Source organism: Trematomus bernacchii, unplaced genomic scaffold, assembly GCF_902827165.1.
Source record: "Trematomus bernacchii unplaced genomic scaffold, fTreBer1.1, whole genome shotgun sequence".
NCBI classification, from domain to species: domain Eukaryota; kingdom Metazoa; phylum Chordata; class Actinopteri; order Perciformes; family Nototheniidae; genus Trematomus; species Trematomus bernacchii.
In genome coordinates this window covers 3,003,229-3,030,391 of record NW_022987513.1, presented here as the reverse complement: position 1 = coordinate 3,030,391, position 27,163 = coordinate 3,003,229, and the positions used below count along the sequence as shown (strand labels likewise).

Here is a 27,163-nt window from a genome sequence, read left to right as displayed (position 1 = left end):
CTCTCCATGTTATTTTAAATGGTGTTGTTTTGCCTTGTTATTGTGAATAACACAAACTAAGGGAAAAGGAATACTGCATTATTCTCTGTTTTTGTTGGAATGGGTGTGAAGAAAAGAAAACGTGCAAACAGCCATGATGACACAAACAAAGGATGCATTTTCTCTTCTCACGTTTTGTTCTTTCTTTTCTGATATTTTGTCACCATGTCTTGCAAACTGCCAGGAGTGTTGAAAACAAAGAAGGGAGCACAGGGGAAAAGAGAAGGTGAGACAAAGAAGAAAAGATAACAGCAAGTACATGATGTTACACTAACACGTTCACATAACATAACCAAATAACCCAACCTCCTTCTCAAACTGGTGTTTGTCATATCTTCCTTTTTAGAGGTTTGTATTACTGCAGTCTATGTTTACCTTTGTTTTACCTTTGTGGGCTCAGAGCTAGTACAACCCTGAACCGCTCTGCAAAGAGAGCAGGAGTAACCAACAGGAAGAGAATGGCGCAAAGACAAAAGATGAGAAGTAGGGAGAAGAATGTAAACCTTGTTTTGTAAGACAGACAAAGGGACGTTTTTCTCACAGAGTGCTAAAGAGTTAAGACGGGAATTGATGTAGGAAGACGTGGGAGACTAAGACGGAAAAGAGATACAAGTTGTGATTGACAGGCTACTAGAAAAACTAGCAAATCTCATTGTGTAAGGTTCTTCAGCTCTGGCAGTATCCCCTAATGTACCAAACCCACTTCATTGATCTACTGAAGCGAAGGCAATTGTATCTTCTTTTACACAAAGTTAAAGCGTGCTGTACCTGTTGACTAAGTCGTCATTGTCATCGCTCTCCATCTCGTCCTCTATGGCAGCCTGCAGGTCACCTATCCTCTTGAAGGCCAGCTTGAGGTCCACTTGTAAGCTCTGATTTGCTGCCTCTAAGCTCTCGATGTCCATTTCCTGTTCAATAGATCACAGCACGGTTATCTAGTCTAGCGTGAACTCAGGGAATCGTATCAAGTCTTCCAGCACCCAAAGACTTACCAGTTCGTGCTTCTTCCGACTGGCCTCGGACTCCTTCTTGGACAGCTCTCCCATTTCTTCTTTCATGTCCCTTATCTGCCTCTGCATTCGCTTATTCTGTTCCTTTTCCCTGTTTTCCGCTGCGGTGCGTTGGTTTTTCTCCTCAGTCAACTTTTCGAGGTTCTCCTTCAGACGACCCACCAGGCTCTGGGGAGGATTGGAGGTGAAATTGAGTGAATTTGTTCTGACAAAAGTAACACCAACTCCTACAATTTTTCTTTTGATGTGTATTTACCCTTATGTGTACAATTTCTTATTTTGTGCCGCTGATCTTTCAAACAAAACCAAACAACAGTGTTTGGCAGTGACCATGGCTTTCTTCATAGTCGGTTTGTTAGTATTCTTCAGGGTTCAAAATTCAGGAGTTTAAAGCAGGTAAAAACACTAAATAGGGCAGTTTCACAATAAAAAACCAGTGTTTCACAAATGCGGTCCTGGGTGCATATAATGATAGGGTTTTCAAACCACTGTTTGCTCAGCTTGTATCTCTGATAAAAAAAAATCCATGCATCGAATGAATAAAATCCTTCATCCAGGTTAAAATATATAGTTAGAAAGGACCATGATCTTAAAAGTGAATATTAAAAATTACAGTTTCTGTCAGACAACCACAATAGCGACGAATGCCCAAAGAGGATAACATCATCTTTACAGGCGACCAATGGAAATGTTTGGGATAATCTAAGTACTCGTTTTAAGACATTTTGATGCGTGAATGTTACACATTATACATTTCAATAAAACCATAGTTGGCTTATTAAAGAATAATAATCCCAGGTGGATGCTTTTCTTAACCAGCACCTCAAAAATACGGAGCTATGCAGGCCTTCATATCATCTCTACATCTTGATAAATAGATAATTAAATACTACATTTGCGTTGAAGGAGCAAGTCTTTTATATGCATAGGATTATCTGACCTCCAAGCGTTTGATCTGCGTCCTCTCGTACTCCAGCTTTGTCTCCAGCTCACGGATCTTGGCCTCCTGACGGCACACAAGAGACTTCTCCACCATAGATTGTTCTTGGAACTCTAGCTGGCTCTGCAGCGAATGAAGCTGAAAGCAGGACACAGATATACAAACATAATTAACAACCAAATCGCTTCCTGAGGATCAGCACTGACCTCTGCTTTTCCACTTTTTCTCAACTACGAACAGCTTTGTGTTGATGTTGTTTGTATGCATTAAAACCAAATTATTGTTAACTTTGAACCTTTTTGTGTACATTTAATCCATCTTGGTACATGTAAATATTGCGCATCCAGCCTGAATAATGAGCTCCAGATAAGCCCCCAATCTACCACAAATGGTCAGAAGAGCTCGTGGTTCAGGCTGAGTAGCAGCGAGTCACAGTCATTTCACAGGCTTTGGGAGAGGAGCGCAGCTTCATGCAAAGCACGTTTGTTCCATCTGAATCGTTTTCTCATGACTGATAAAAGGAAGGAAGATACGTTGCAACAAAAGCGGCCCAAAAGGCACCATGGAACCTAATGGGGGACTTTGGATCTGAGACATGGAGGATTTGGAGCTCGCCTTTGATATTACTAAAGAAGCTAGATTTCCCTCGTACCGGGTATAAGATAACCACTTCAAGGTCACATGCTTTAGATGGCTATCACTGCCTTTCCTGGCAGCCTTTAACAATGTCTTACAGCCGGCTGCGTGTCTCTAGTGTAGCCAAAAATATTCTGATGGGTGGGCTCAGCAAATAACAGTGCTTTGGCATGAGTTTAGTTTAATCTAATAGAAGCAGGGTGTGCTTTTAGAGGAAGGCTTAATTTAGTCCTTTAGAGAAATTATATTTTTAACACATTCTGTTCAAGGCAGATGGTTTTATTTGTTTATTCTACACTTAAAGGAAGACACCCTTTTGAAAGTCCTACCCTGTGTGGGTGTAATGTACACCCACACTAAACATTAGATTTGCCATATACTGGGTACATTCGGCTTTAATAGCCCAAAGGCAATTTATTTAGCTGACAAATGCATCAACAAAGAACATCAACATGCATTAATACATGACATGTTAGAGGTTACACAAATAGTGTTCCATCAAAAATAAAACACTATTATTATAAAAGCACCGTTACCAACATGAATGTGGTGCATTAACCTTTATACCACGTGAATCCACATTAACGCCGAGCCTCAATCATTTCGATCTCACAAACACACAGCAGCAGCTAAACCAATCAGCACAGAAATAACTGATTCAGACGGGGACGGTGTAGCTCCAGGTTTATGACAGTTATTTAATTGAAACTCAAAGATGTTAGTGAGGGAGATGTAAGCCAGTTGAATAACATGCTACTGTAACGTTCTAGCTGGTATAATGTTTTCCTATTTATCCATCTTGTTTGTTAGCATGCTGCAAGTTAGACTGATGTTCTAGCTTTACTATTAGGTCATAAATGTTGGAGGAATAAGAATATTGAACTGATGGTGTTAAAGGAAAAGTAAGGGAATATCTTGATACTGTCATCCCCAGGGGAACATGACAATGTTAAAGGCATTAAACAATGTTATTGTTCATCGCAACGAAAACACTTTAAATGTTCATTATGTATGTATGTATATTATGTCATGAAAATACTCAAGAGTGATTTTAAAATGCTGTCTAGCTCACTCTCATGGTTGGGAAGTGCAAAAAAGAGCTGAAATAAAAGATATGATACTTAAAGGTGGGGTAGGTAAGTTTGAGAAACCGGCTCGAGATACACTTTTTGTTATATTCCATGGAATGCTCTTAACATCCCGATAGCAATAAATATCTTAAGTGCTTTGACAATAAATACATAAAAAAATGTCATCTGTGGAAGCTGTAGTACTGTAAAAAGCACGACCAATCATTTTAGCCGGCCCGGCTAAAATAACTGGATGGCCTACCTGCCTGTCAGCCTTCCATCTGTGCACAAACTTATCTCATTGGTCATGTGCGCGTTCGTGTGTGTTGGAGGAGGGGCTCTGTAAGGAAGTGGCAGATTTGTTCCGGCTGTGTATTTTCAAATTCTAGCGCACTCGAGCTGGTTTCTCCAAAATTTCCGACCCCACCTTTAACTAAATGTAAGGTTCTATTTTAAGCTAGAATTTTTACTTTATTTGTGTTGATTATCGGGATAATATTGTGAATGACATACAACAAATGCCCAGGATAATCGTCCCAACCCTGGTCCCATATGCTTGAAATTAGTTCTTTAGAGCAAAGAGCAGGAGTTTGACATTTAAAAAATGACTGTGGGCAGATTGTCAGAGGTTTTAAAAAATTGGAGAATGAAATTGCATATTCATGATTTTCAGTCACAAAGTGTTGCCATTATGTCCGATGATATTTCCAAATTCCACCTTTTCATTTACAGATTTTTTTTGATATTTCAAAACAATATGATGCACTTGCATGTTAGAGAAATCCATGAGACAGAAGCTGCTTCACAGAGTTGAAAAATAAATGTGTTGAAAGGAGCAGGATGAGCCCTTTCAGTGTACCTAATTGGTTAAACCATGGCAACAAGCTCCTGAGTTTATATACATGACCCTACCTTTAAACATGAGTACTCAGATGCAAAAGAACAATTTCTCTCCTTGACTCCAAATCTTCGCTGATTCCTGCTATTTAAATGCAAATTGCATTGCAATTTTGAGAAGAAAGCTGCCACAGGAACGGGGCATTTTTCATTCACAATAATCAGAGGAACTCAGAGAAAAGCTGAGGTCTAATCAGAGAGAAGTGTTAGGGCAGCAGGCGGGTTCCTGCCAGGCGGCTGTAGTGCTTTTCAATACTTCCTTGTACCTTTTCTTGGATCTCCTGCTTCTCCTTTGTGGCTTCTTCCAGCTGGGCCTGCAGGTCACTGATCTGGCCCAAGTCCCTGGCAGACTAGAGCACACACACACACACACACACACACACACACACACACACACACACACACACACACACACACACACACAACACACACACACACACACACACACACACACACACACACACACACACACACACACACACACACACACACACACACACACACACACACACACACACACCAACACACAAAGTCAACAGTCAGAAAATGTGGGTACATGTGTGTGAGAGAGGAAGGGCGTGCCGATGTGTGCTTCAATTGTCTGTTAAATGAAAAACATCCCTTAATATAAATGGCAAATGAACATGTCTGTGCCAAATCATTTGTCATGTGATCTGCTGCAGAACAGATTGCTTCTCCCTGATTGCAGAGCACACTGCGTTTAGAGGGGAATATGTCCTCTAAACCTCAAAGCCCCTCTACTTAAGCACGCAGAAAAGAACAGTGTTCATTTTAAAGACGCCACCCTACAAATTGTAAAATGTAATAACAATTAAAAAATGCCCCCAAAATGTACTTAAAAGTATCAGAAGGGAGACAAATCTATCATTGAGCAGAATGGCTCTTGTTAAAGTATCTTATAGTAATATAAATACATATTATTCTGTCTTCATCAAGAAAAAATACATATAGAGTTATTTTTAATGTTGAAGATTGTCAAACTGGATGGGTACTTTGGTACTACCAAGGAGATTTGTAGTAGTAGTGTGTACTTTATATTTATACTTAGAGTATATCCTATGAATGCATCATGACAGTAAACTACCCTATCTTCCTTCAAACCAGCCCTCAAAACCCACCTCTTCAGACTGGCTTTTCCCATGGAAATCCCACCCCCCACGTCAAAACTCTGCCAAACTGAATTCTATTGACCAATTGAATTGTTGTGAAGTGTGACTTTTGTAAAGTGTCTTAGAGTATTTTTAAGAGCGCTATGTAAATGACATGTATTATGTAAAACGAAGCTTAAAGAGTAAAATAATGGAAAATTATACTTCTACTCCACTACATCTCAGAGGGAAATACTCAAGTACAAGGACCTAAAAAATACACTAAAAGGGGCCCTATAATTATAATTTCCAGGTTCATATTTGTATTTTCTGCCTCTACTCTACTCTGACATGTGACATGCTTTAATGTCTTTATTTTTGTGATGTCATTATGTAACGGAAGTAAACAAAGAGGTAAAATCAATTCAGGCAGGGGTGGAGTGTGGAATTTTAGCCTTTGCAGACCATTTACATGCACAAAAACCTATATAACTCACCACAGGAAAGGGAAAACCCAAAAAAGCATAATAGGTTCCCTTAAAGTACATTACTTAAGTAAATGTACTTAGCTACAATCAACCACTCACTATTTTTGTTGGATATTGATCTTGGTGTGAGCATTGATAACCGAAAAATTCATGCAACTGTAATTACTTTTAATTTCTCTTATATAGGCTTCTTCAACTTCTCACCAAGGCATGCTTGGTTACCTGGGCAACTGCGGCTTTGTGTTTCTTCATCAGCTCATTCATGTCTTCCTGATCCTCCTCATTACGAGACTGCAGGTCGTTCTTCTCCCTCTGCAGACGGCTAACCTGCTCCTCCAGCTGAAGGACGAAAGCAGGAGGAAACACACACATTGTTTTGTGTACAGTAGAATGACAGGATTTATTCATGAGCTGTTGAATATGATAAATGGTCGTTAGTGCTGGAATCTCATCTGATGGCAGAGAAACACAATCTGGAGTTGGGGTTCTGGCTGGAGGATGAGAGCAATTGGAGATAATCAATTGGTTTATTTGGGCTGAAGAAAGTGCAGCATACTGGTGATGTCCTATTTAGAGTTCCTCCTCTGTGTTTAGGGGGACTCAGACCCTCATATGCATTCTCTAATCTGGGACATTTTACAAGACCTTCCCTTGCCATAAATGCAGCAATTAACAAGCAAAGCACAGGCACACAGCACTCTGCGTGTCGTCCCCAGAGACACAAACACCCTCAGTCTACGAGGCAGCGCTCTCAGGAGACAGCCATTAATGAGCAGATGGAGAGAAAAAAACAACAGTCAACAAAGCTTATTTATCCATTAGAGAAAAATGTTGAATTCAGATATATGCTGCCAAAGGGCATTTATTATTATTTTAACACCCCACCATGGTTTGATGATGCACACATATCATTGTTAGAACTCCGCTGTATTCCTAAGAGTGAAGGCAAAAAACCTGCATCAATAATAAACTGTGTTTGCTGTTTTGGGGTTTTATTTGCTCTTAAAAAGATGAATATAGAGGCATTTACAGAAACAATTTGTTTTTTTATCAAAAAGTACTGTCTGTATTGTGAGATGAAAGATCGGGGTAGGTTTTTTTGTTGTTTCTATAAATATATGAAATATAAATGTGTGATAATATACACACTGCTGTCAAAAAATGTATTGTTTTAGAAACATATGAAGAACTGATTGGCATTGTAGACTAACTAAGAGAATAATGGAAATACAATGAGTGCATTTGCAGCCAGCAGTTTTTATTTAGTCATGTCAGGGCATTTTTGTCATACCTAAGTCAAAGAAAATCATAACTATTTTAGTTTATGTCAATCAAAATTGAAACATGGTATATTTACCTTTTCAGTCTATACAGTGTATCTGAATATCTCTGAGTCCTTCTGACTGTTCTCATTGTTGATAATAGTAAGTATCCTATTTGAAATACGTTTTAATTTCTCAAATGTTATATTAGTCTTCTTTATTTTTCATCAACAATATTGCATGTTAACCGTCAAAGCTAATATGAAGTGACGTTGTTGCAGTCTTATATTCTTGTGTCAAAACTCACCGACATCTTAGTTTTGACCACGTCCTCCATTTGGATATGCAAGTCCTCTATTTCGATCTCCATGCTCTTTCGAGCCTTCACTGCTGCTGCGGAAGTGAACTCTGACTCCTCTAGCTGTGAGAAACAGGAGGGAGGGAAAGATGCCGGAGGGGAGAGGAGGGAGAACCATTAATGGGCACAGATCAAGGATCTATCCTGGAAACGCTCAGGATCTATCGCAGTTCAAAATGTGTTTTTTTCCACAGAATACACAGGAAGGTGTTTGATTGTGGGGCATACTTGATTTTTAAGCTGAGCAATCTCCCTCTTGCTGGGGGCGTTGCTCTTCAGGTGGTCAAGCATAATCTGTGCATCAGCCAGAAGGACTTTGGTTCTCTTCAGGTCTTTCCTTAGCTTCTTCTCCGTCTCAACATCCCTCTGGCTCACCTGAATCACATTATTTGAAAAAGTATTGTTACACACTCTCCATTTTCCCATCCTCCTTCACAAACCCACATCAGCCATCCAGACTGAAAAGTGGCTTCTCTCCAATTGAAAAGAAGTGGCGCGCACTAAATTGCACACTTGTACCTGGTCCTGGGCATTGAGCAGTTTGGACTCCAGCTCTCTCCTCTCACGCAACACTTTCTGCTTGTCTTCATACTCCTCCTCCAGCTGCACCTCCATCTGTTTCAGCTGCAGGACACATGAACAGAGTGTCGGCATGCACGAACAGATGATAAGTGATAAAAAAGTCAGACATAACACACCATCTTCCATCCTGTTAGACACGGCTGCTCTCGCATGTAGAAGACAAATGCCCCTGAGCTAATATGCTAGCCTGAAGATACATTCTATGGAAATAAAATGTATAATTTTGTATTAGATACAAATGAGAACACTTATTGTATTCCAAATTGTATTTCATTTTTTGGATATGCATGTACTCAGGCTTTGGGAGTAATGCAATACATGAGATGGGTCGATGTAATGGGGATTTAAAAAAAAGGTACCTGTATTCCCTTACATTTATAGGAACAAAAGACATAATCAGATTACTTTTATATTTAAAGGATTACTAGCAGGATTACAATGAAACAATACATTTTCAAATTAAGAACAATAAAATAAAAAGCACATACAACAATAGCAAATGTGCCAGTTCATCATCGTGGCCTTTGGTTTAAAGAATGCTTTCACTGGGTAGAAATGTTGCCATCTACTCAACAAACAAAAACAGAGCATTATGTATTGCTCCTATTTCATTATTGCTTCTTTTTACCTGTATAATGTGGTCATGTGTTGTGTACTTTAATTGTTGTTCTACAGACTAAAGCCTGAAGATGCATAATGGCAGCAAGGTTTAAAAAACACTTAACAGATAACACATTTATTAAACAAACATCTTGGTTTCTTTTAATCTAAGTATACATTGTTTGGTTGCTCACATAATATACTTTCTAGTATTTGATATTGAGGTAATCAAAAGGTAACAGAAACGTGACACTACATTTATATTGTGGTACTCAGATTAGGTTACTGATTACATTTCTTCGAAGGCAATTAGTAGCTGTAACAGAATACATGCTTAACGTCACAACCCTGCGTGCACTGTTAGGAAGATGTACGCATTAGGTACTGTTGTACCGTATGTTCCTATGACATGATCTAATTCAGGGCTCTCCAACACGCCGCTCGATTATCGATTATAGCGTAGTAAGGTTGCTTCTTGATTTTTCGGCCGCGGCTGGACAATAACGTTTTTTATTATTAGAATTGTTTCTGTCACACGAGTATCAAATTGGTCGGTGACGCAGAGATCAAGGAACAGACGTGACAGCGGCACAGCGACACCACACACGGAGCAGTCTGCTTTCTCCACCAACACCAGTCCAGAACCAACAGCAGAATGACCCGCTCTGAATCAGGCCCTGTCGCTGCGGCTCAGAGACACACAGGGAGGGATTTGTGTTTTTTGAAAAACACTCGTTATCGTCATGTCAGGTTTTTGGTGGATTTAATCAAGTCTTGGATTGCAGAGTATGAATGTCCTCTTGCTATTTTCAGTTGATAAATACTTGTGTAAAGTTTGTGAAGGCAGGAGGAAAGCTTCCGCGATCACCGTCTCCTCTCCGTTCCTCCAAACCCCGCCCCCTCCCTGAAAATAATGAGTGACAGGCTGATAGTGACCCGATAGAAACTGTATTATTCACTTAATCACTGATTGAGATATGATGAAGCTAACTTAATCTCATACATTCATGGGATTTATGTAACAGTAAGACAGAGAATGTAAGTGTGCACTCACATGCACTATTTTTGTTTTTATAATGCTGTTGTAAATACTCCTGTTGTCTGCTGTGTTCAGACTCAAGTCATGTGTGTGATGCCACATTCAAGACAGTCTTTTTTTTAACAGAAGACCGTTGCTAGAAGCTGCAGCTATACTGCAGAAGTATTAGTTTTTTGTTTTTGAGGATGGAACAATTGCACACACAGATATAGGGAGGCTAGACCTATACAATTGATTTATTATGATTTATAATTTCATGTCAAGACGAAGAAGAAGAAGAAAAAGATGGCTGAACTGTTCAGTGTCAATCCTGTGGAGACGGAGATGGAGGTTATAAATCTCCAAAATCATGTTCAGCTTAAGTCTCAGCAAAACTCACAACATTTCTGGAGCCTTGTAGACCCAGAAAACTATAAGAACATTCACCAAGCAGCACTGAAAATGTCTGCTTTATTTGGTTCTGTTCTACATACCTTTGTGAAGCAGCTTTTTCTGACTTGAATGTCATGAAATCTAAATACAGAACAAGACTGACTGATGAACATTTAAATGACTCTATTAGAGTGAACCTAAGTGGGTACACTCCAGGATACACCTCTATGGTGGACTCCATGCAGTGCCAATCATCTCACTAACTGTGAAAAAGAGTGAATGCACTTATTTTACACATGTGCCATAAGATGCTTGTCAGGTAGTGATTAAGGACATTTATGTGAATTTTCAGTGATGTACTTACTATGTGGGCCATAATAATATGTGAGACATTTTCGTTTTCGGACCTTGATGTGAAGTTAAGATTTGTGATAAGCTTTAGGTATTGCAATTTCACACGTGTACAAAAGTATAGCTTAATTCAACTGATGAGGGCTATGTGAATAAATGTAAGCGATGTGATGCAAGTAGCTCTTGGCCACTTTCATGTTTTCAAAGTAGCTCTCAGATGAAGAAAAGTTGGAGACCACTGATCTAATGTATTATAAACTATATAAATATAATTTAAACGTTCTTCTGATAAATAAAGCATACAGTATATGTTTACCGCATGGACAGATACTATTGCCAAAGAAAACTCAACTCAAACTCAAGTTGCATGGATCTCTCAGTAAAATGAATTTCAACACACATTTGTGAGTGTGTTTCTCAGTGCTGGCTTGACCCGGCCCTATCAATTGAGTTTTCAAGGTGGAGGAGCTATGTATAGAACAAATGAGCACATATTTGAGAGCAGGAAAGAGCAGCACCTACCTTCTTACTGCAAGAATGCCTTATCTCGTCTACCTCTTCATCCTTACTCTCGATATCTTTGGAGTGGGTCTGCCTCTGCCTCTCCATCTCCATCTCGAGCCGCAGCTTAGCCTGAGAGCAACCCAAGGAGCCACACATGTAACGGCACGCTAAATAAAAGCACAATCACGGAATTCACCCTAAATTGCCGCGTTGCAGTTGAATGTATACAACGAGTAATCAAGATTAGGACATCGTTTTTTAGTTATGGCCCAAAACATGCTTTTTGAGGTCACAGTGATCATGATCTTTGTCCCTCTAATTTGATTTGACGTGGAGATATTGCGCTCGTCAGAATGTGGCAGATATGAGGTCAAAGGGAATATGGTCTTTGACCTTTTGCCAAATCTGTTCATCCACGAGTCCAATTACACACCAAATGTGTCTTTCAACACTGTCACTTCAATTAGAACTAGTGACAGTGACTAGTGACTACTAGCTATTATATGGGCCATTCTACCGAATTGGTTCAAAGTTAGGTTGGAAATGTTTGGAAATGTTGTATGTTTTTTTCCCAAAACTTTGTCCATATACATGTATATTTTACCATATCTAAATTACACATATCTAGTAAAAGAACCGTACATTTTTATATCGTGTTTTCAGACTGTATTAGAATGTTCTTCCTCTACCAAAAATGGTCACTACCGAAACATAGTACATACACTGTAGTAAAAAAGTATTATATTCACCTGTTAAGATTGTTTTACCTTCCCTTCTCTAAATAGTATGTTAACAAATATTTCTTGAGGGTTTTCACAATTAAATCAATAACATTTAATTTTTAATCAAATTTCAAAGTTCAATTTATACAATTCATAAAAATCATAATGCAAACTTTCTTTGTAAAATGCACAATACTGATCATATTGATTCCAGAGTTGATGATTGTTGAAATTGAACATACATTAAACCAATCAGTATCATATCATTTTAGTTGATAACTCAATATACTTTATTTTTTACAAAACATCCAGTGTTTCCGTAGTGATCACAGTATTTTGTTCTCAAGGTTGTATCATATTCCCTCAACCTTATTGCTTAATCTTAACTCATAACATGCCTTATGTTGAAGTGTGAATGTTTGAAGCTACTGACCCAGAATCAGCACTTTAGTAACAGGCTGAAATAGAGGGGGATGAGGCTAGAATGCATGATCTGTTTGGTATTTTGAGCAAAACACTTCATAGACATGTTATGTTTGATATATCTCTATATCTGAGACCTATAATATATGACTAAAAATAGTATAATAAGAGACCTTTAAAGTAAAACACTGATTTTCAGACTTTAAAACACATTTATTTCAAAATGATGGGATTTACCTGCTTACCATTCCATTTTGTCACTACCGAAACGATCATGTCAATTACCGAAACTGAACCATATGTTTAGTAAACCTAATACTTTGCATAAAACCCCGAAAAGGTTTACTTAATTGAAGATAATATGTGTTCGGTAGTGACAATTCTTAAGGTTACACGCCGATTTTCTGATTTTGGAACAGATTTATATCAAAAGTATGGGATATAGCTACTTGCCATTCAGCCATGAGGGACAGGGATGCAGTGTCACTGCCTAGTCAAAAATGCAGGGGTGTGGCTGAAAACCAGACTCAGCCATTGGACTAAAACCCCTTGTGTTTCGGTAGTGACATGAAAACTGGGGACATGATTTTTTGAGTATAGTTTTTTTATAAAGAAATTAAACCCACAATAAATCTAAATATTCCAACTTCTGTTTGAATGTAATCATAAGATCTTCTAAATACACCATTGAACAAAATTAAAATAAATGTTTTAAGTGTTATTTACAGAAATTGAAATGTAGATGTCAGGGTTGGGGACAGCTACTTCCCAATAGAAAGTACCCTATAAATGATGTTTTTGTATATATTAAGCTTATCACTATCTAATTTAATGCCTTGTGTTTAAATAGACCATAACATATTCTTAGTAAATATCTATGTCTGAATACTTAATTGCTTTGTTAAATTGTTTTTCTTGTTGTGGGACCGCACTTTGTACTAATTCGGTAGAATGCCCCATATACTAGAGATATCTTAACACATTTATATAAATAGTGACTCTTTGGAAAAATATTAGGGTAAAAAGCAGTCTTTGATGAGGTATAGGACTTTGAGAATAACATGTTTGAGTTTAAAAACTCAAACGTGTGATATAAGCTGCTTTGAGCAGTAAAACATTTAGAATATTTCATCATACAGATTTAAAATACCCCCTCAGGCGCCCTGTACCTGCTCCAGCATCTGGATGCTTCCCGCCTGTTCGTCCAGCTCCTCCTCCTGGTCTTTAACTTTGGCCTCAAGGTCGCGGAGCTGCTTCTTGACCTTGGCCAGCGAGGCCTCGTCCTTGGACTCCTGGGAGGTCAGATCCTGCAGCTCTGCCTCCAGCTGCTGCACCTTTATGTTCACCGTGCACAATTCATCGTCCTTTTCCTGCAGGCGGACAAGATACAGTAAAAGGCACACCTGGACCAGCCCAGTTACGTCAAATAGAGAGCAGACGTGTAGTCCCTGAGAGAGGACATCAGAGTGCATCTGAAGTGTGAAGGGGCTTACCTGCAGCTGCTGGCGGAGGTTAAACATCTCACCAGTCATTAAGTCTTTCTCTCGGGCCAGCTTCTCCCTCTGGCTCCTCTCTCTTTGTACCTCCGCCTGAGCCTGGTTCTGCTCCAGGTCAAATCTGAAAACACACACACACACACACACATGAACACACAGCTCAGCAAATATGTTGACCAGGGTTCCATAGGACTTAAATGCTAAGCATCATAGTAAACAGAGTAGATGTTATTACACAAAGTGCCAAAATGTGCACATTTGGTTAAAGGATATGTAATGGATAAAATCGGAAGACATTAACTGAGTACATTTCCTTAAGTAGTGCAATATTAAGGTACTCTACTTCAGTATTTTCCTTTCCTGCTAATTTCTACTTCTACCCCAACAACAATATCAACACATAATAAATCATATATTATTATAGGTTAAGATAAAACTTGATCGATCCCTTTGTGACATTCACAAGCTACACAGCAGTATTATATATAGTAAACAAAATGGAATAAATAGGTCCTCCTTTACCAGAAATACATTACAGTGATTAACACTTTAACCCATCACATATTTTAATGAAATAATAAAGTATAAAAGTACATTTTGATGCTGGTTTTACTTATGTATTTCTACTGTACTTCTTCCAACTCTGAATATAAGTAATACATCTAGTTATACCTCATCATAAATGTTCATAGTTGTGTGAAGTGATAGAAGAAGTTGTACAATTGTTGTTAAATATAAACCACACTAACTCAATACATAAATATAACTCCTGTTGCTTAGGAGATTTTGAGCCTTGGAGGTTATTGTGGACAAAGAGCTCCGTTCTGCGCTACCTTTATTTCAGCCTCCCCCTCTATTAGACATCAATTTACAATTGGATTGTAATAACCTGCAAAATGTTTTCTTCAATTGTCTGGGGCAGAAACACTTATGGTTAGTGAACTTAACAGCTAAGTGTTTCATGCTGTCAGCTCGTTGTAATTCCCTGTTTTTCTCTCTGAAGCGCGGCAGAAAATAATTTCACCCACAGAGCATCTTCAATTAGCCACAGGGGAGAGATCACATTCTGCCACGGCGATAGCTTCTCAAGTGCTTAAAGCCTGACTCATTTTCTCGGCTAATGCAATTCCACAGATTACAGAACGTCTCAGTCAAATTAAAGAAAATGTTAGTGTTCTTCTGCCAGGGCAGGTCAGAGTGGCTGCGCCTGGGCTTTCAAGTAGAAAACAGCAATATGTTCTCTGTAATGTGTGTTTAGAAAAGAAAGCAAGCCAGACAAAGAAACTGACTTCCTCTGCTTCTTCTCCAGATCGTGGTTGCGGCTCTGCAGGCCCTCCAGGTGAAGTTTGGTGTCCTGCAGCTCCGCCGTCATTTTCTGGCACTTCTTCTTCAGCTGCTGCACAGAGCGCTGCACATCCTCATTATCTGTCTGCAAATCAGCCAGCTGCAGCATGCACACACACACAAATAAACAAGTAAACACACAACCTTTGTATTATTCTTTCATGGCAGCATATCGTGCATATAACTACAACTTTTATATAACTAGCTGGCCACATTGTGTGGTAACCGAAGATTGAAATATTTTTTTTTCAGGACTTGGATATAAAAAAAGGTTCTTGCCCTTCTCTCAACATGTCTTTTGCCTTGCTGCTCTGTGTCCAGCTTCTCATCAAACTCCTGTTGAAGTTTCTTTTTGGTGAAGTCCATTTCACGAATGGCCCGGTTGTATTTTATCCGCCACTCGCCTCCTGGAAGAAAGAAAAGATGTATGATTTAGGAAATGTCTGTCGAACATGTTGAGTGTCTACTGCCTTTATTGCAGTCCCAGGAGGATATATAAAGGAGAAAAAGGCTCAAAAGCTCAGAAATGATGTATGCTGTGGATTATGGAGTGTACTGTACTTTACTGTCGGTGATGGTTATTACATTCATATAATCTTTCAGGAAAGAACGTCTCTCGTCCAATCCCCGACCTTATGAGGTCAAAAACTTTGGACAGGAAACTATGAAGCAGCCTTTGCTTTCCGGCTCTAATCTTGTATAAACCTGAGGTAAGAATTCAGGGCACAGCACAATAGTAGTTAGAGAAGGACACGTCTAAGTGGCACTTTCCACAGTTCTTAGCCGACCCTAATTCTGGAGCTGTCAGAGGCTATCAGAACCATAACAGCGGCCAGGCAGACATTCAGGTTCAGGTTCATTTCCAAGCCTTATCATTTCAGAGGCTGTCCATTTCTCCTTCACATACCAACAGCGGCTCCTCCATCAGCGCTGCTCATTAGCATATATATAGCATAATGACAACTTGCAGGGCCACCGGCTCTGATCCCAACGATTATTTTCTCATTCATCTAAGAATTCTGAAATACTCTGTAATGGCTTGTCTGCTGAGGTGGGTTGAAGAGGGGGTGGGGAACACAGAAAAAAAAAGGCTCGTGGACAATCTGCTCTCAGCGGGGGCTCTCTTCCCCAGCAGGTGGAGACCAATCGGTAAAAGGCATTAGTTGTATGCCTGGGAGCGAACATCTTATTCCTTGAGCGGTAAATCTCAAACTTGGAAATTACACTTAATAGCATTACGCAAGATGTGACCAAGTCTCGCTGCCATGTCAGACAAAGCTGCTAAGTCCCACAGCTACAGCCATTAGTATTATGTGCACATAATGCTGGTATGCTCGGTTCAGAAAATGATGCTTGTGACCTGAGCTGACATGCCCATTAGGCAGGTCTTGGCAAGCTGCTGGGAATGTCACAAGGACCAATTAATTAGGGGAATTAAAATAAATGTGGTTCCAAAGAGAAGGTAACACTTTTTAGGTATGTAATGCATTATAAACGTAACTATAATCTGCTTATAGCACTGTATTTATACAGGTAAGATAAATATGTTTCAGCTTTTCATTAATTTGAGTCTTAAGAGTGAGTTTTGGGGGGGAAAGTAACATGTAAAAGTCCACAATGAATCGTTCATGAGCTTTAAGTTGTGTCAAATTGGAGTTCTACAATTTCTGTAATGATCGGTTAAACAGATGTATATATTTGTTTATGTGTGTGTTGTTTTTGCATACTTTTAATGAGCAAACCATGACTTATGTTGAAATGTAAGCAGCTGGTAATGTATTTTATCCGCCTGTACCTTAGGAATGTCATTGCTGCACTCAAGAGAAACAGTATAATGTATTCCAATTACAGGAATTATAATACATAATGTAACTAAATGTCAGTGAATGACCAGGACTTATGGAACATTATGATACTTGACCTTCTATATTAAATGCTTCATAATTTATGTTGTATAACTATCCAAGGTAAACCCCCACACAATGCAGACTGTTGCAATCTTGTGCAATAAACCTGCAATGTGCAATACATACACTGTTTTTTGCAATTGTAACGTGCAATTATCCCTTTTATGTGAAAAACATACACAACACCGTAATATGTTACTAACTTCACTTTGTTTTTTTAATTGCTGCTACTTATTTTTAGCCATGGCTGTGTACTTATTTTTTTAACTATATTACTAATGTGGGTTTTCTTTAATCTTAGCTTACTCTTTATTATTGCTTGCCTTTTTTTTACCTGCTATGCCACCTTTGCTGTAACATTGTACATTTCCCCACTGCAGGACTTATAAGGGAATTCTGATTCTGATCAAGTGTTTTGATTGTTATCAAACATCACTTTTTTGCCCTGGTTCTCAAAGGAGCACCTGGAGATGTTGCTTGGTGCGCATCCTTAAAATGAAATAAACCGGACCTTTTGAGGGGTACTTGACTTTATGAACTGTTCGCTGGAGCCTCGCAGCAGGGTTACTGTGCGGAGCGCATAAAGCAGACCCTTCACGCAATAGCGAGGGGTAGAGCGAGGGATCGCAGATGCCGTCGTGCTCCCAGACGGATTAAAAATATTAAACCTAAATGGCTCGCGAATTATACTTTGGCGGCCGTTAATATACCGCCCACCCAAGTAAAGTCTATGTGTGGGAAACCCTGCTATCTTACCAGTTGTGGACATATAATTAAACCCATCGCTTGACGCTTGTCTTGGCGTCTATTATGTCATCTGCAAATGACAACCAACCTGCATCATCGTCATCGTCCATCTCCCCGTTGAGATCTGAGGCTTTCATCAGCCGAGCTTCCATCACCTCCATCTCCTGCGAATCTAATTGTTTCTTCATGGCATCAAACTTGGCCTGGAATGCACAGATTCACACAGAAATTACGTTTTTCATGCATTAATTATTAAATTGCAAAGTACCATTTTTGATTTAATCAATCAAATTGTATTAATATAGGCAAATATCTAAATTAAATTACAATTTTTTTCAGGGGGCATTACAGTGTTTGTTTACAGAATATAACACTCTCTTTCCTTAGACCTCTTGCATTGTACAAGGACAAACTCCCATAGAAATCACACAATTAATGTGGAAATGATGGAAGAAACCTTGGGGAGAGCAACAGAGGAGAGATCTTGTTTTCTGGGTGACTGTGGCTGCAATGGAGTGAGGTCGACTTTCGATAGGGAGGTTTTGGGTTTGATCCCAGCTTTTGCAATCACCATGTATCCTTGGGCATGATACTAAACCAGGAGTTGCTCCCGAAGGCATGGCAAACGTTGTGTGAATGTGTGTGAATGTTAACCTACTTGAGCAAACATGGCACATTTCTCTGTATGAATGCGGTGGTAATGATGACTTGTAGAATGTAAAGTGCTTTGAGGGGTGGTAAAGACTGGATAAAGCAGTCCATATACTGTCTTTTTTTCATCTTTAAACAAGGAAAATGTCATGCCAATCACTTTTTTCCAATATTTTTTTATAATGAAGGCATTAGGTATCTGTTTAATGGACACAACGCATTATCTGCAATAAAACAGATGACCTAAACATAGATATTACATTACATGTTACTTGTTAGATGATTTTATCCAAAGCGACTTACATACTCAATACTGTGGGCAATCCCCACAGGAGCAATTTGGGGTGAAGTGTCTTGCCCAGGGACACAACGACATGCTGACTGCAGTGGGGTTTGAACCTGTGACCTCCTGATACCCATACCAAGGCTCTATCCACTGCACCACACGCCTCCCGATATAAAAAAATTATTTTAGAAAATATACTTAGAGCTAATGATATTAATACACATAAACATATTATATAAGAAAAAACATCCTGTTTTTCACAGTCACAGGAAAATATTGTAACAATATGAATCAAGGTATTTTAATGTTTTGTATACACTTGATTCATTCATTTCCTCTTTACTCCTCAAAGATGATTATCAAATATATTTATAGACAACACTTTAGGGATCTGCCACCTGATGTTTTGGACATGGTACTACACCTTCCAAATAACTCTCCCCAGTAATGGATGCAAATGGAGAACTTTTGAAATATAATGACACTAGAGTGTGAGTTTATATCGGGTGTTTACGTGCCTGTAGATCCTTCATTTCCTTCTCCAGGCGTAGTCTCTCTGAAATCTCAGTCTCCAGCAACTGGGAAGCTGACTCACTAGTGCTTCTCTCATCAGCCAGTTCTGATGACAATTCTGAGACCTGGACACACACACACAAACACACACATACACAGACAGGGTGTTATATAGCGCAACAAACTTCTTGTGATCAGATCTTTAGCTGAAATGAAAGAGTTTAACTCCACCACAAATCTTATACACCATCCTCCCAGCATGCATTGCCACAGGCGAAAGGGACCCACCCTGCTCTCCAATCGATCCGTGTTCAGTCTCAGTTCATTCCGCTCCTTCTCCACCCTCTCGAACTTCGATTTCTGCTGCTGTATCTCCTCCTGTGAGCACAGAATGCAGCAATATAAGATAAGTGTAAAGATATGGGTAGAAGTGTGAAATATTAAGAAATACAAGTAACATCAAAAATGAATAACAGAAAGTTCCATGCTGCTGTGGCATGGGGTGCATTTTTAAAGTGTAACTGTGGGGAAACTATCAGATAGGATTTATCACAAAAGCCTCCTCACATCTTTGTTCCGCATCTGCTCCTCTGTGAGCTGGACTCTAATGAGGGGCTGCACGGTGGTGAAGAGCTTCCACCATGGCCAGTCCTTCACGCCGCGATTCTTCATGATGTTTTTCTGGATGCAGCGCATAGCTAGATCCTGGATCTAAAAACACACATAGGAAGAAGCGGTCACCCAACAGGAACACATATGGGGATTCCAGTGTTTTTCACCTTCAGATTCAAGGACTATCCAGGCAAAATTCCCTGACATTTAAAGGAGAGGTGTCATGGCCATTTCCACTGATCATAATTCCATTGTTGAGGTATACTAAAATAGATTTATACTGTGCATTTTTCCAAACTCACATTGGTTTCTCATACAGCATCTCTGTAAACTACTTGTATTCACTGAATTTCACTCTCTGCCTTTAACGGCTCGTTGTAGCTCCAATAGCTCCAGCCCCCACCCTCCCTATCAAATCAAATCAAATCAAATCAAGTTTTATTTATAAAGCACATTTAAAAGCGATTTTTGGTCGAGCCAAAGGGCTGTACATGTAATAAAAACACATTACTACAATCACAATAAAAGACAATAAATTACAACAGATATATATAAAAAATAAAAATAAAACACAAGGAAAAGTCAGGAGTTGTGCTCCGCTCTAACTAGAAGGCCAGAGAGAAGAAGTGTGTTTTTAGTGTAGATTTAAAAACCCCTAGGGTCTGGGCCGACCTCACATGGAGGGGCAGAGTGTTCCAGAGCCTAGGGCCAGCTGCTGCGAAGGCTCGGTGCCCTCGGGTTTTAAGCCTGGTCTTGGGCACTACCAGCAGCAGCTGGTCAGTAGACCTTAAAGCTCTGGCTGGGGTGTAGCGCTGGAGCAGTTCAGCTATATAGGCCGGAGCCAGCCCATTTAGTGCTTTAAAAACAAATAAAAGGATTTTAAAATCAATTCTGAACCGAACTGGAAGCCAGTGTAGTGAGGCCAGAATTGGGGTGATGTGGTCACGCTTTTTGTGGCCAGTCAGCAAACGTGCAGCTGCGTTTTGGACTAGCTGCAGGCGTTTAATTGAGGCCTGGTCCATACCCACATACAGAGCGTTGCAATAGTCCAGTCTTAAGGTAACAAAGGCGTTAATAACCCTTTCTAAGTCATTAAAAGATAAATACGACTTGGTTTTGGCCAATAGTCTTATTTTAAAAAAGCAGGATTTGACTACAGTGCTGACCTGCTTGTCGAATTTAAAAGTGCTGGTGAATGTCACTCCAAGGTTCATGACCGAGGGGAGGATGTTTTTTTTGAGAGAGCCCAGAATATCAACCGGAGAGGCTGGAGGTTGGGGTCCAAAAAAGATGACCTCAGTCTTGCTCTCGTTGAGGTTGAGGAAGTTTTTGCTCAGCCAGGATTTTATCTCTGTTAAGCAGTCCATCAACTGCTGTAGTGAGTGTTTGACATTTGCTTTGAGAGGCAGATATATCTGTACATCGTCAGCGTAGCAGTGGAAGGGAATATTATGTTTTGTGAGAATTGAACCTAGGGGCAGTATGTACAGTAGAAAAAGGATGGGGCCCAGAATCGAGCCTTGGGGAACCCCACAGGTAAGAGGGGCTTTGGCAGAGGAGAAGGCACCTAGCTGCACTGAGAAGCTACGGTCTGTCAGGTAGGACCCTATGAGCACAGTGTGCTCTGATTGGTCGGGACGTTGTGAATCGCGCTGAGCTCCGTGGAGGTGTTGTTTCCTTGTTTAGGATACATAGCGAAACACAGCCAAACTCATCCTGAGCACACACAAAGTCACAGCCAAAGTAAAAACAATAAGTGTGGCTTGATATTGAGTAAGAAAAAGGTTGATAAACGCTGTGAGAATGGGTCTGCAGAGAGAATTACGCCGCGATCCCAACTGTCTGTTATCAGCCTGCAGCCAGGGAGGAGAAATCAGCTGAGCTGCCTGCTCCCTGCACACAGATGTGTGTGTGAGGAAGTCCGTGGATTGGTCAATTTGGACCAATCAGCGGGGGCTTAACGTAACGGCTCCGCGGACGTAACGTAATGGCTCCACGGATTGGCCCATTTCGTTCCGGGTACGGCTTGACATCATGCCGTCCCGGAAGAATCAAATGGACAATGACGTATCTCCAACGAGGCGTTTTGGGGTGGTATTTTCTGTGTTAGAGTTTTACTCGCTATAGGGTGTACTTTGAGGGTTTTGACTCTGCACACCGTTTACATGCATAAAAACCTTCATAACACACAAGGGGACGGGTAATAACCGGAAAAGCATGACACCTCTCCTTTAAGTGAGACATGGAACAGAAATGATTACCTTTAAGAAAGTGGGGTTTTCTTATGATTAGAACTAGAAGGCTTTACAGAAGGTCATTGAAAACAATACAAAAAATAAAGGCTTAGTTGTGTTCTGTGTTCAGTGATGACAGACTATGTGCTTATCTTGCTTTCTCTAACATGGTGCGGAAAGAAGTAAAAAAAAATGGAAGGAACTTCATTTCTACTCTTGCTAAAGACAAATAAATGGAATTGAATTTATTTTCTTCAAATTCAAAAACTTTCAAGAATTTTAATGACCCATGGAATCCTTGATACATAGACAATGGTAGTGTAATCCTAGAAATGTCCTGTAAATAGATCTTTCAATAAGTAAAGTGCTTCATAAAAGGACAACAGAGATAATGATAGCTTCACTGCTGCAAAATGTCAAGTACCCGGTGTAAAATACAGTATATGATAAGAGATAATGTATGGGTATTATAGGACAACAGGGACCATTGGTCTATGAGACGATGCCAGAATGAAAGGAAAGACTTAATTAGGGGAGACCAGGGCAAATACTCCAATCAGAAACAAGGTAGAATGATGACGCTTACTCTGCACATGCTCAGGACTTTTTCTCCGACTTTGTAAAAGGAGCAGGAGCATTAGAAAATGTAATCATAGGTACTGTATACATATAACAGTATTTTCTTCAACTGTCTTAAGTTCAATAACATATTTCACACAAATTAAATAAAAAAGGTTATGTTAATAGGACATTTTCACACTATTTGGGTTTGTTCTTGTATAGCAGCTCATATGTAAACAATATTTTTTTGTGTAAAATGTGCTTTATAAATGTTAAAAACAATATAAGATATTGTGAGAAAGTGTATTATTATCAACAGATTATTATAATAAGTCAGCCATAATGAAGGTTTCTTTCATTGTGAGTTTGTCTGTATAGTAGATTTAAAGTGTTTTACTTCCCCTAAACATTGTTACAATTGCCCCCAACATGGGGCCAAATATAACACTCTGACTTCTTGCATTACATGATATACTCTAGTTGATTCCTTATTAATGATAACATTTATATTGTATTATAAATTGGTGCTCATATAAATGTTTGTATCAAAAGATGATAGTGGCTTATTGATGTATAAAATGTTATTATTGCCTCTGGTCTCTCATACTTATTGGAATAAATGATTTACAGAGCTCATCTACTTCTTGCCGTATCATTCCCACCATGGATGAACCATATTTGAACAACATTTCACTCCCCATACAAAGTTAGATTGCCTGAGTATGGGCTCTCACAGCTAACCAAGGACTTGCCAGCCTCCTCTGGAGAGTTTCTGCAGAATGCGTTCCAAGGCTGGAAGCTCATTTTTGATTAATTAAATCAAACACGTTGGCAGCTAATTCCAAGTATTACACGATTTCCATGCTGCTTATGCAGGAGGCTCTCCAGCAGCAGCAGATTACGGGCAAACCCAATTAGAGCAACGCATTTCTCAGGTACATTTCGCCCTGAAGGTACTCCCTATGACCAATTAGGATTTGTCACACAGTGAAAGCCTTTACATGGAGCAAAAATGCAGCAAATCTCTGACAGAAGATTTAAACAGGTCTCAGTTGTCATATTTAGTCTGAAATGAATAGAAAACAAACAAAAGATTATACCACATGAACACCGTGGATAATTTGTTTTGCATTCAGATCACATTAAGAGGCAGTGACAGCTGTAAGACAGTGAGATGTAAATTAGGTTTATGAGCCAAGATTAAGACAAAAGTATGCTTCATTCTAAATGTGTGTCATTGTGTTTGCATGTATGTGAATGCAGGCCTGTTTGTGTATATGTAAGACATCTAAATGCTGGGATATAAGACTGCAGCACCGCCTGATGTCACTTTGATCTGAAGCGACTAATACTTACATGCTCAGTTTATGGGGATTTCTTCAATGGGATTGATTAAAGAGGCCATATTGTTCTTTATGGATGTTCCTCTTTCCTGTAGTGTGTTATATAGGTTTGTGTGCATCTAAATGGTCTGCAAAGGCTAGAATCCCAAAGTTCCCTCTAGAGGGAGATTCTTTCCCACACACTCTCCCCCTGCCTCAAACGCCTCCATTGGATTCCTTTGTTTACTTTACTGTATCATAATGACATCACTACATAACACAAGCTTCTATTGGCAAGCGCTAACACATTATACGTGATGTGCTTAGAGGAGCGACATTTCCGACACATCTCTAAGCGGTTGACCAATAACAACAGAGCTGGCCAGATAACCAATCAGAGCAGACTGGGCTCTGGTTTCAGACAGAGGGTGAAAAGAGGTGCTGCAGCACAGGCAGTATGAGAAAAATAAAGAGCTTTTTGAACTTTAAAGCATGGAAACATGTCACAGTGGAGGCACAGAGCACAGTATGAAAATGAGCACAATATGTCCTCTTTAAAAGCAGCGGAATAATGTGCATGGCCTTAGTTTTTCAGTCCTGCCTGATATCGTTTTGGTGATACTATCAAATGATATTTAAATATTTAAATACATTTCAAAGAGCTCTATTGCCAAAAGGTTTGATTGGTTATAGTTAGATTGCAATGAGAACTATTTTATTTTTTGAATGGTCTTTCATGGCTTCAGATTTTAGAAGGTCCTTTTACAAATAGGTGTTATTTTTCATCAAGGGTTTGTTTTGTACATAGAGGACAAAACGCTGTACAATGGTTCAACCAGGCTGACAATTGAAAGGGCATAACGAGACACCTCTGAGCAACAGCTCTATAACTAAATAAAAGAAGTCACTAGTCATTGATGAAATAAAGTGGAAGCTTGCCATCTAAATGTGTGCAGATTGAAATAGGAACAGGTGCCCTGAATCAGTGACAAATGAACTGTAATGCCACAAACAAGATGGAATTTACAGGTGTGTTACTTTAGCAAGGCTGTCCTTTAAACCTCGCAATAGAAAATAGAATGTGAGTCTAGGGTTAGCACTATTGGATTTGGATCAGATAAAAAACTGTTGGGAGGCACAATATGTATTATAAATCATTGATTTCTTTTCAAATCATCCCTGACTTTTTACATTTTCTGCTAATTGCAATTATGTTGTCTTGCTCTAACACTGTAAAACAGATCCACTCCACTCCTACAAGGACATGTTTGGCTCAATAGTGTGTGCTGAACTTGTTTTTATTCTTCTCCAAATGTAAAGGTGCATACCAACATACTTTACTAGATTTGGTCTAAACTGGTATTAAATGCAAGCAATTTGACTATCCGACTATAATCAGCTTTACTTTCATTATCAGAATAATACATGATAACAAGATTTCTCAATATCCCCCCCCGAAATATGTGATCCATCCCTAATAAACTAAATATTTAAAATCCAATCAAGTTGTTATGATTGTCACTTGAAAAAACGAATAAAAAAAAGATTTCTCTCCTGTCATGTCATTAAATTCTTCTTTTGAGGCCATGGTTTCTTCTTTGTTGAAATGGCCTTCTTGTCTTTTACTTTCTTAAAAATGTGAGATACACACTTTTTATAAAATATGTTCCTTATACCAATGCAAAGCCTACAGTATGCAAAGCCTATCCATGCCTGCTTTGATGTATCCTCCATATTGAACTACAGGTTTGCATGTTACAAATAAATGAGAAATCCTGCAGAATCCCCCTCATCTGATGAAGGTATATCTCAAATTCCGTGAGCGGGGCTGCAATGAAGGGAAAATACACAGATGTAGTATTACTAGGCTAAAGCTAGCTTACACTTGCTCCTTTACACTGATGTCAATGCAAATATATATGTAGGGTACCTGAAGGACAAAACTCCCAATGTGGTGGCTTCCTGCTGAGGCAAAATACAGACTTTTCAAATGTCAGGCTGTCCCCTTGAGGAGACAGTTGAAAGACGGGGGAATTTTTTTTATGGTTTTGTCATTTAATGTCACATGGGCTTGGCACAGCTTCACAAGGTTAACATGCCAGAGAATATCAATCAAGGGAACTTGTGACTTTCTGTCACATCTGTATACATCAAGCAGCATGTGTCTAAGAGGCTCCACCAGAACTCACAGGCACTGTTCCTGAGGCAAAGTATAATCTACTGTACCTGCAACGACTGGATACTTTAAACAGTGCAAGAGGCAATGGAGCCCTATCAATATTCACAAAGGGATAATAGGGTAACAGCAAAAGCGCAAGTGGATGTTATTATACGATGATTACGCTACGATTAAACAGCAGCACGCTGTAAATCACGGTGAGAAGGGGAGAAGAGAATCACTCCACAGCCCTGTTTCTGTTTTATTACTCTGGTGTGTGCACTAATTGAATCAAGAATAATATAAACACAATGAGATTCAGAGGGAGAGAATTGCCTTTCATTGCAAGTAGAGATAATACACCTCACATGTAACAGTTGAATAGTAATACATCTAGCAAACTGTTGTTGTTGGAGCAGTAGGAAAAAAGGGAAAGCCAACTAGACTTGGCATTGCATCTCTTCCTTTAGAGCACACATGTCAATCTGACCAATTTAGACCATGCAGACGTAATAACCTCTAAGTAAGTAAGTCATCACTAAGTTACTTCATATGATATGTCAAATGATCCCATCATTCTAAAGACTGGATGATTTAACTGCAGTTTACCTGCACCACTCAGAACTGTATGTTTTAAAGGATACGACATATTTGCATTATCCACATTTTTAAACTCGTGATCTGTCACCTTCAGATATTATGATGAGTCATTTTAACTATACTTTGTGGTAATGATTTGAAAGTCTGCAAAAAGTTTGAAAAATGCATTTGAGAATTAATTAAAAGAAAACATTTTGTTCGGGGGGGAGAAACATATGTTGTTAGTGATAAGACGTTCAAATACTTTCAAAAGTAAGAACATGTGCCCATCAGTAGTTTTACAGTTAACTCACCATGTATTGATAATTATTTATTTTTAATAGAACTGAT

The 27,163-nt window shown here is 39.2% G+C and overlaps 1 protein-coding gene across 1 annotated transcript in view; it reads right to left on the bottom strand.

Annotated features, from left to right (window-relative positions):
• LOC117470053 (unconventional myosin-XVIIIa-like) overlaps positions 1-27,163 on the bottom strand; it is a 78,606-nt gene that overhangs the window by 14,195 nt on the left and 37,248 nt on the right. The window contains exons 24-41 of the mRNA XM_034114581.1: positions 19,914-20,057; positions 19,635-19,724; positions 19,352-19,471; positions 17,985-18,099; positions 15,522-15,649; positions 15,188-15,342; positions 13,896-14,019; positions 13,572-13,772; positions 11,276-11,386; positions 8,329-8,433; positions 8,038-8,184; positions 7,759-7,872; positions 6,412-6,528; positions 4,859-4,942; positions 1,990-2,127; positions 1,032-1,217; positions 808-947; positions 172-216 (exon numbers count right to left, since the gene is read on the bottom strand). Coding sequence (XP_033970472.1) covers positions 172-216; positions 808-947; positions 1,032-1,217; positions 1,990-2,127; positions 4,859-4,942; positions 6,412-6,528; positions 7,759-7,872; positions 8,038-8,184; positions 8,329-8,433; positions 11,276-11,386; positions 13,572-13,772; positions 13,896-14,019; positions 15,188-15,342; positions 15,522-15,649; positions 17,985-18,099; positions 19,352-19,471; positions 19,635-19,724; positions 19,914-20,057 — 2,264 coding nt within the window. The remainder of the gene's footprint in view (positions 1-171; positions 217-807; positions 948-1,031; positions 1,218-1,989; positions 2,128-4,858; positions 4,943-6,411; positions 6,529-7,758; positions 7,873-8,037; positions 8,185-8,328; positions 8,434-11,275; positions 11,387-13,571; positions 13,773-13,895; positions 14,020-15,187; positions 15,343-15,521; positions 15,650-17,984; positions 18,100-19,351; positions 19,472-19,634; positions 19,725-19,913; positions 20,058-27,163) is intronic.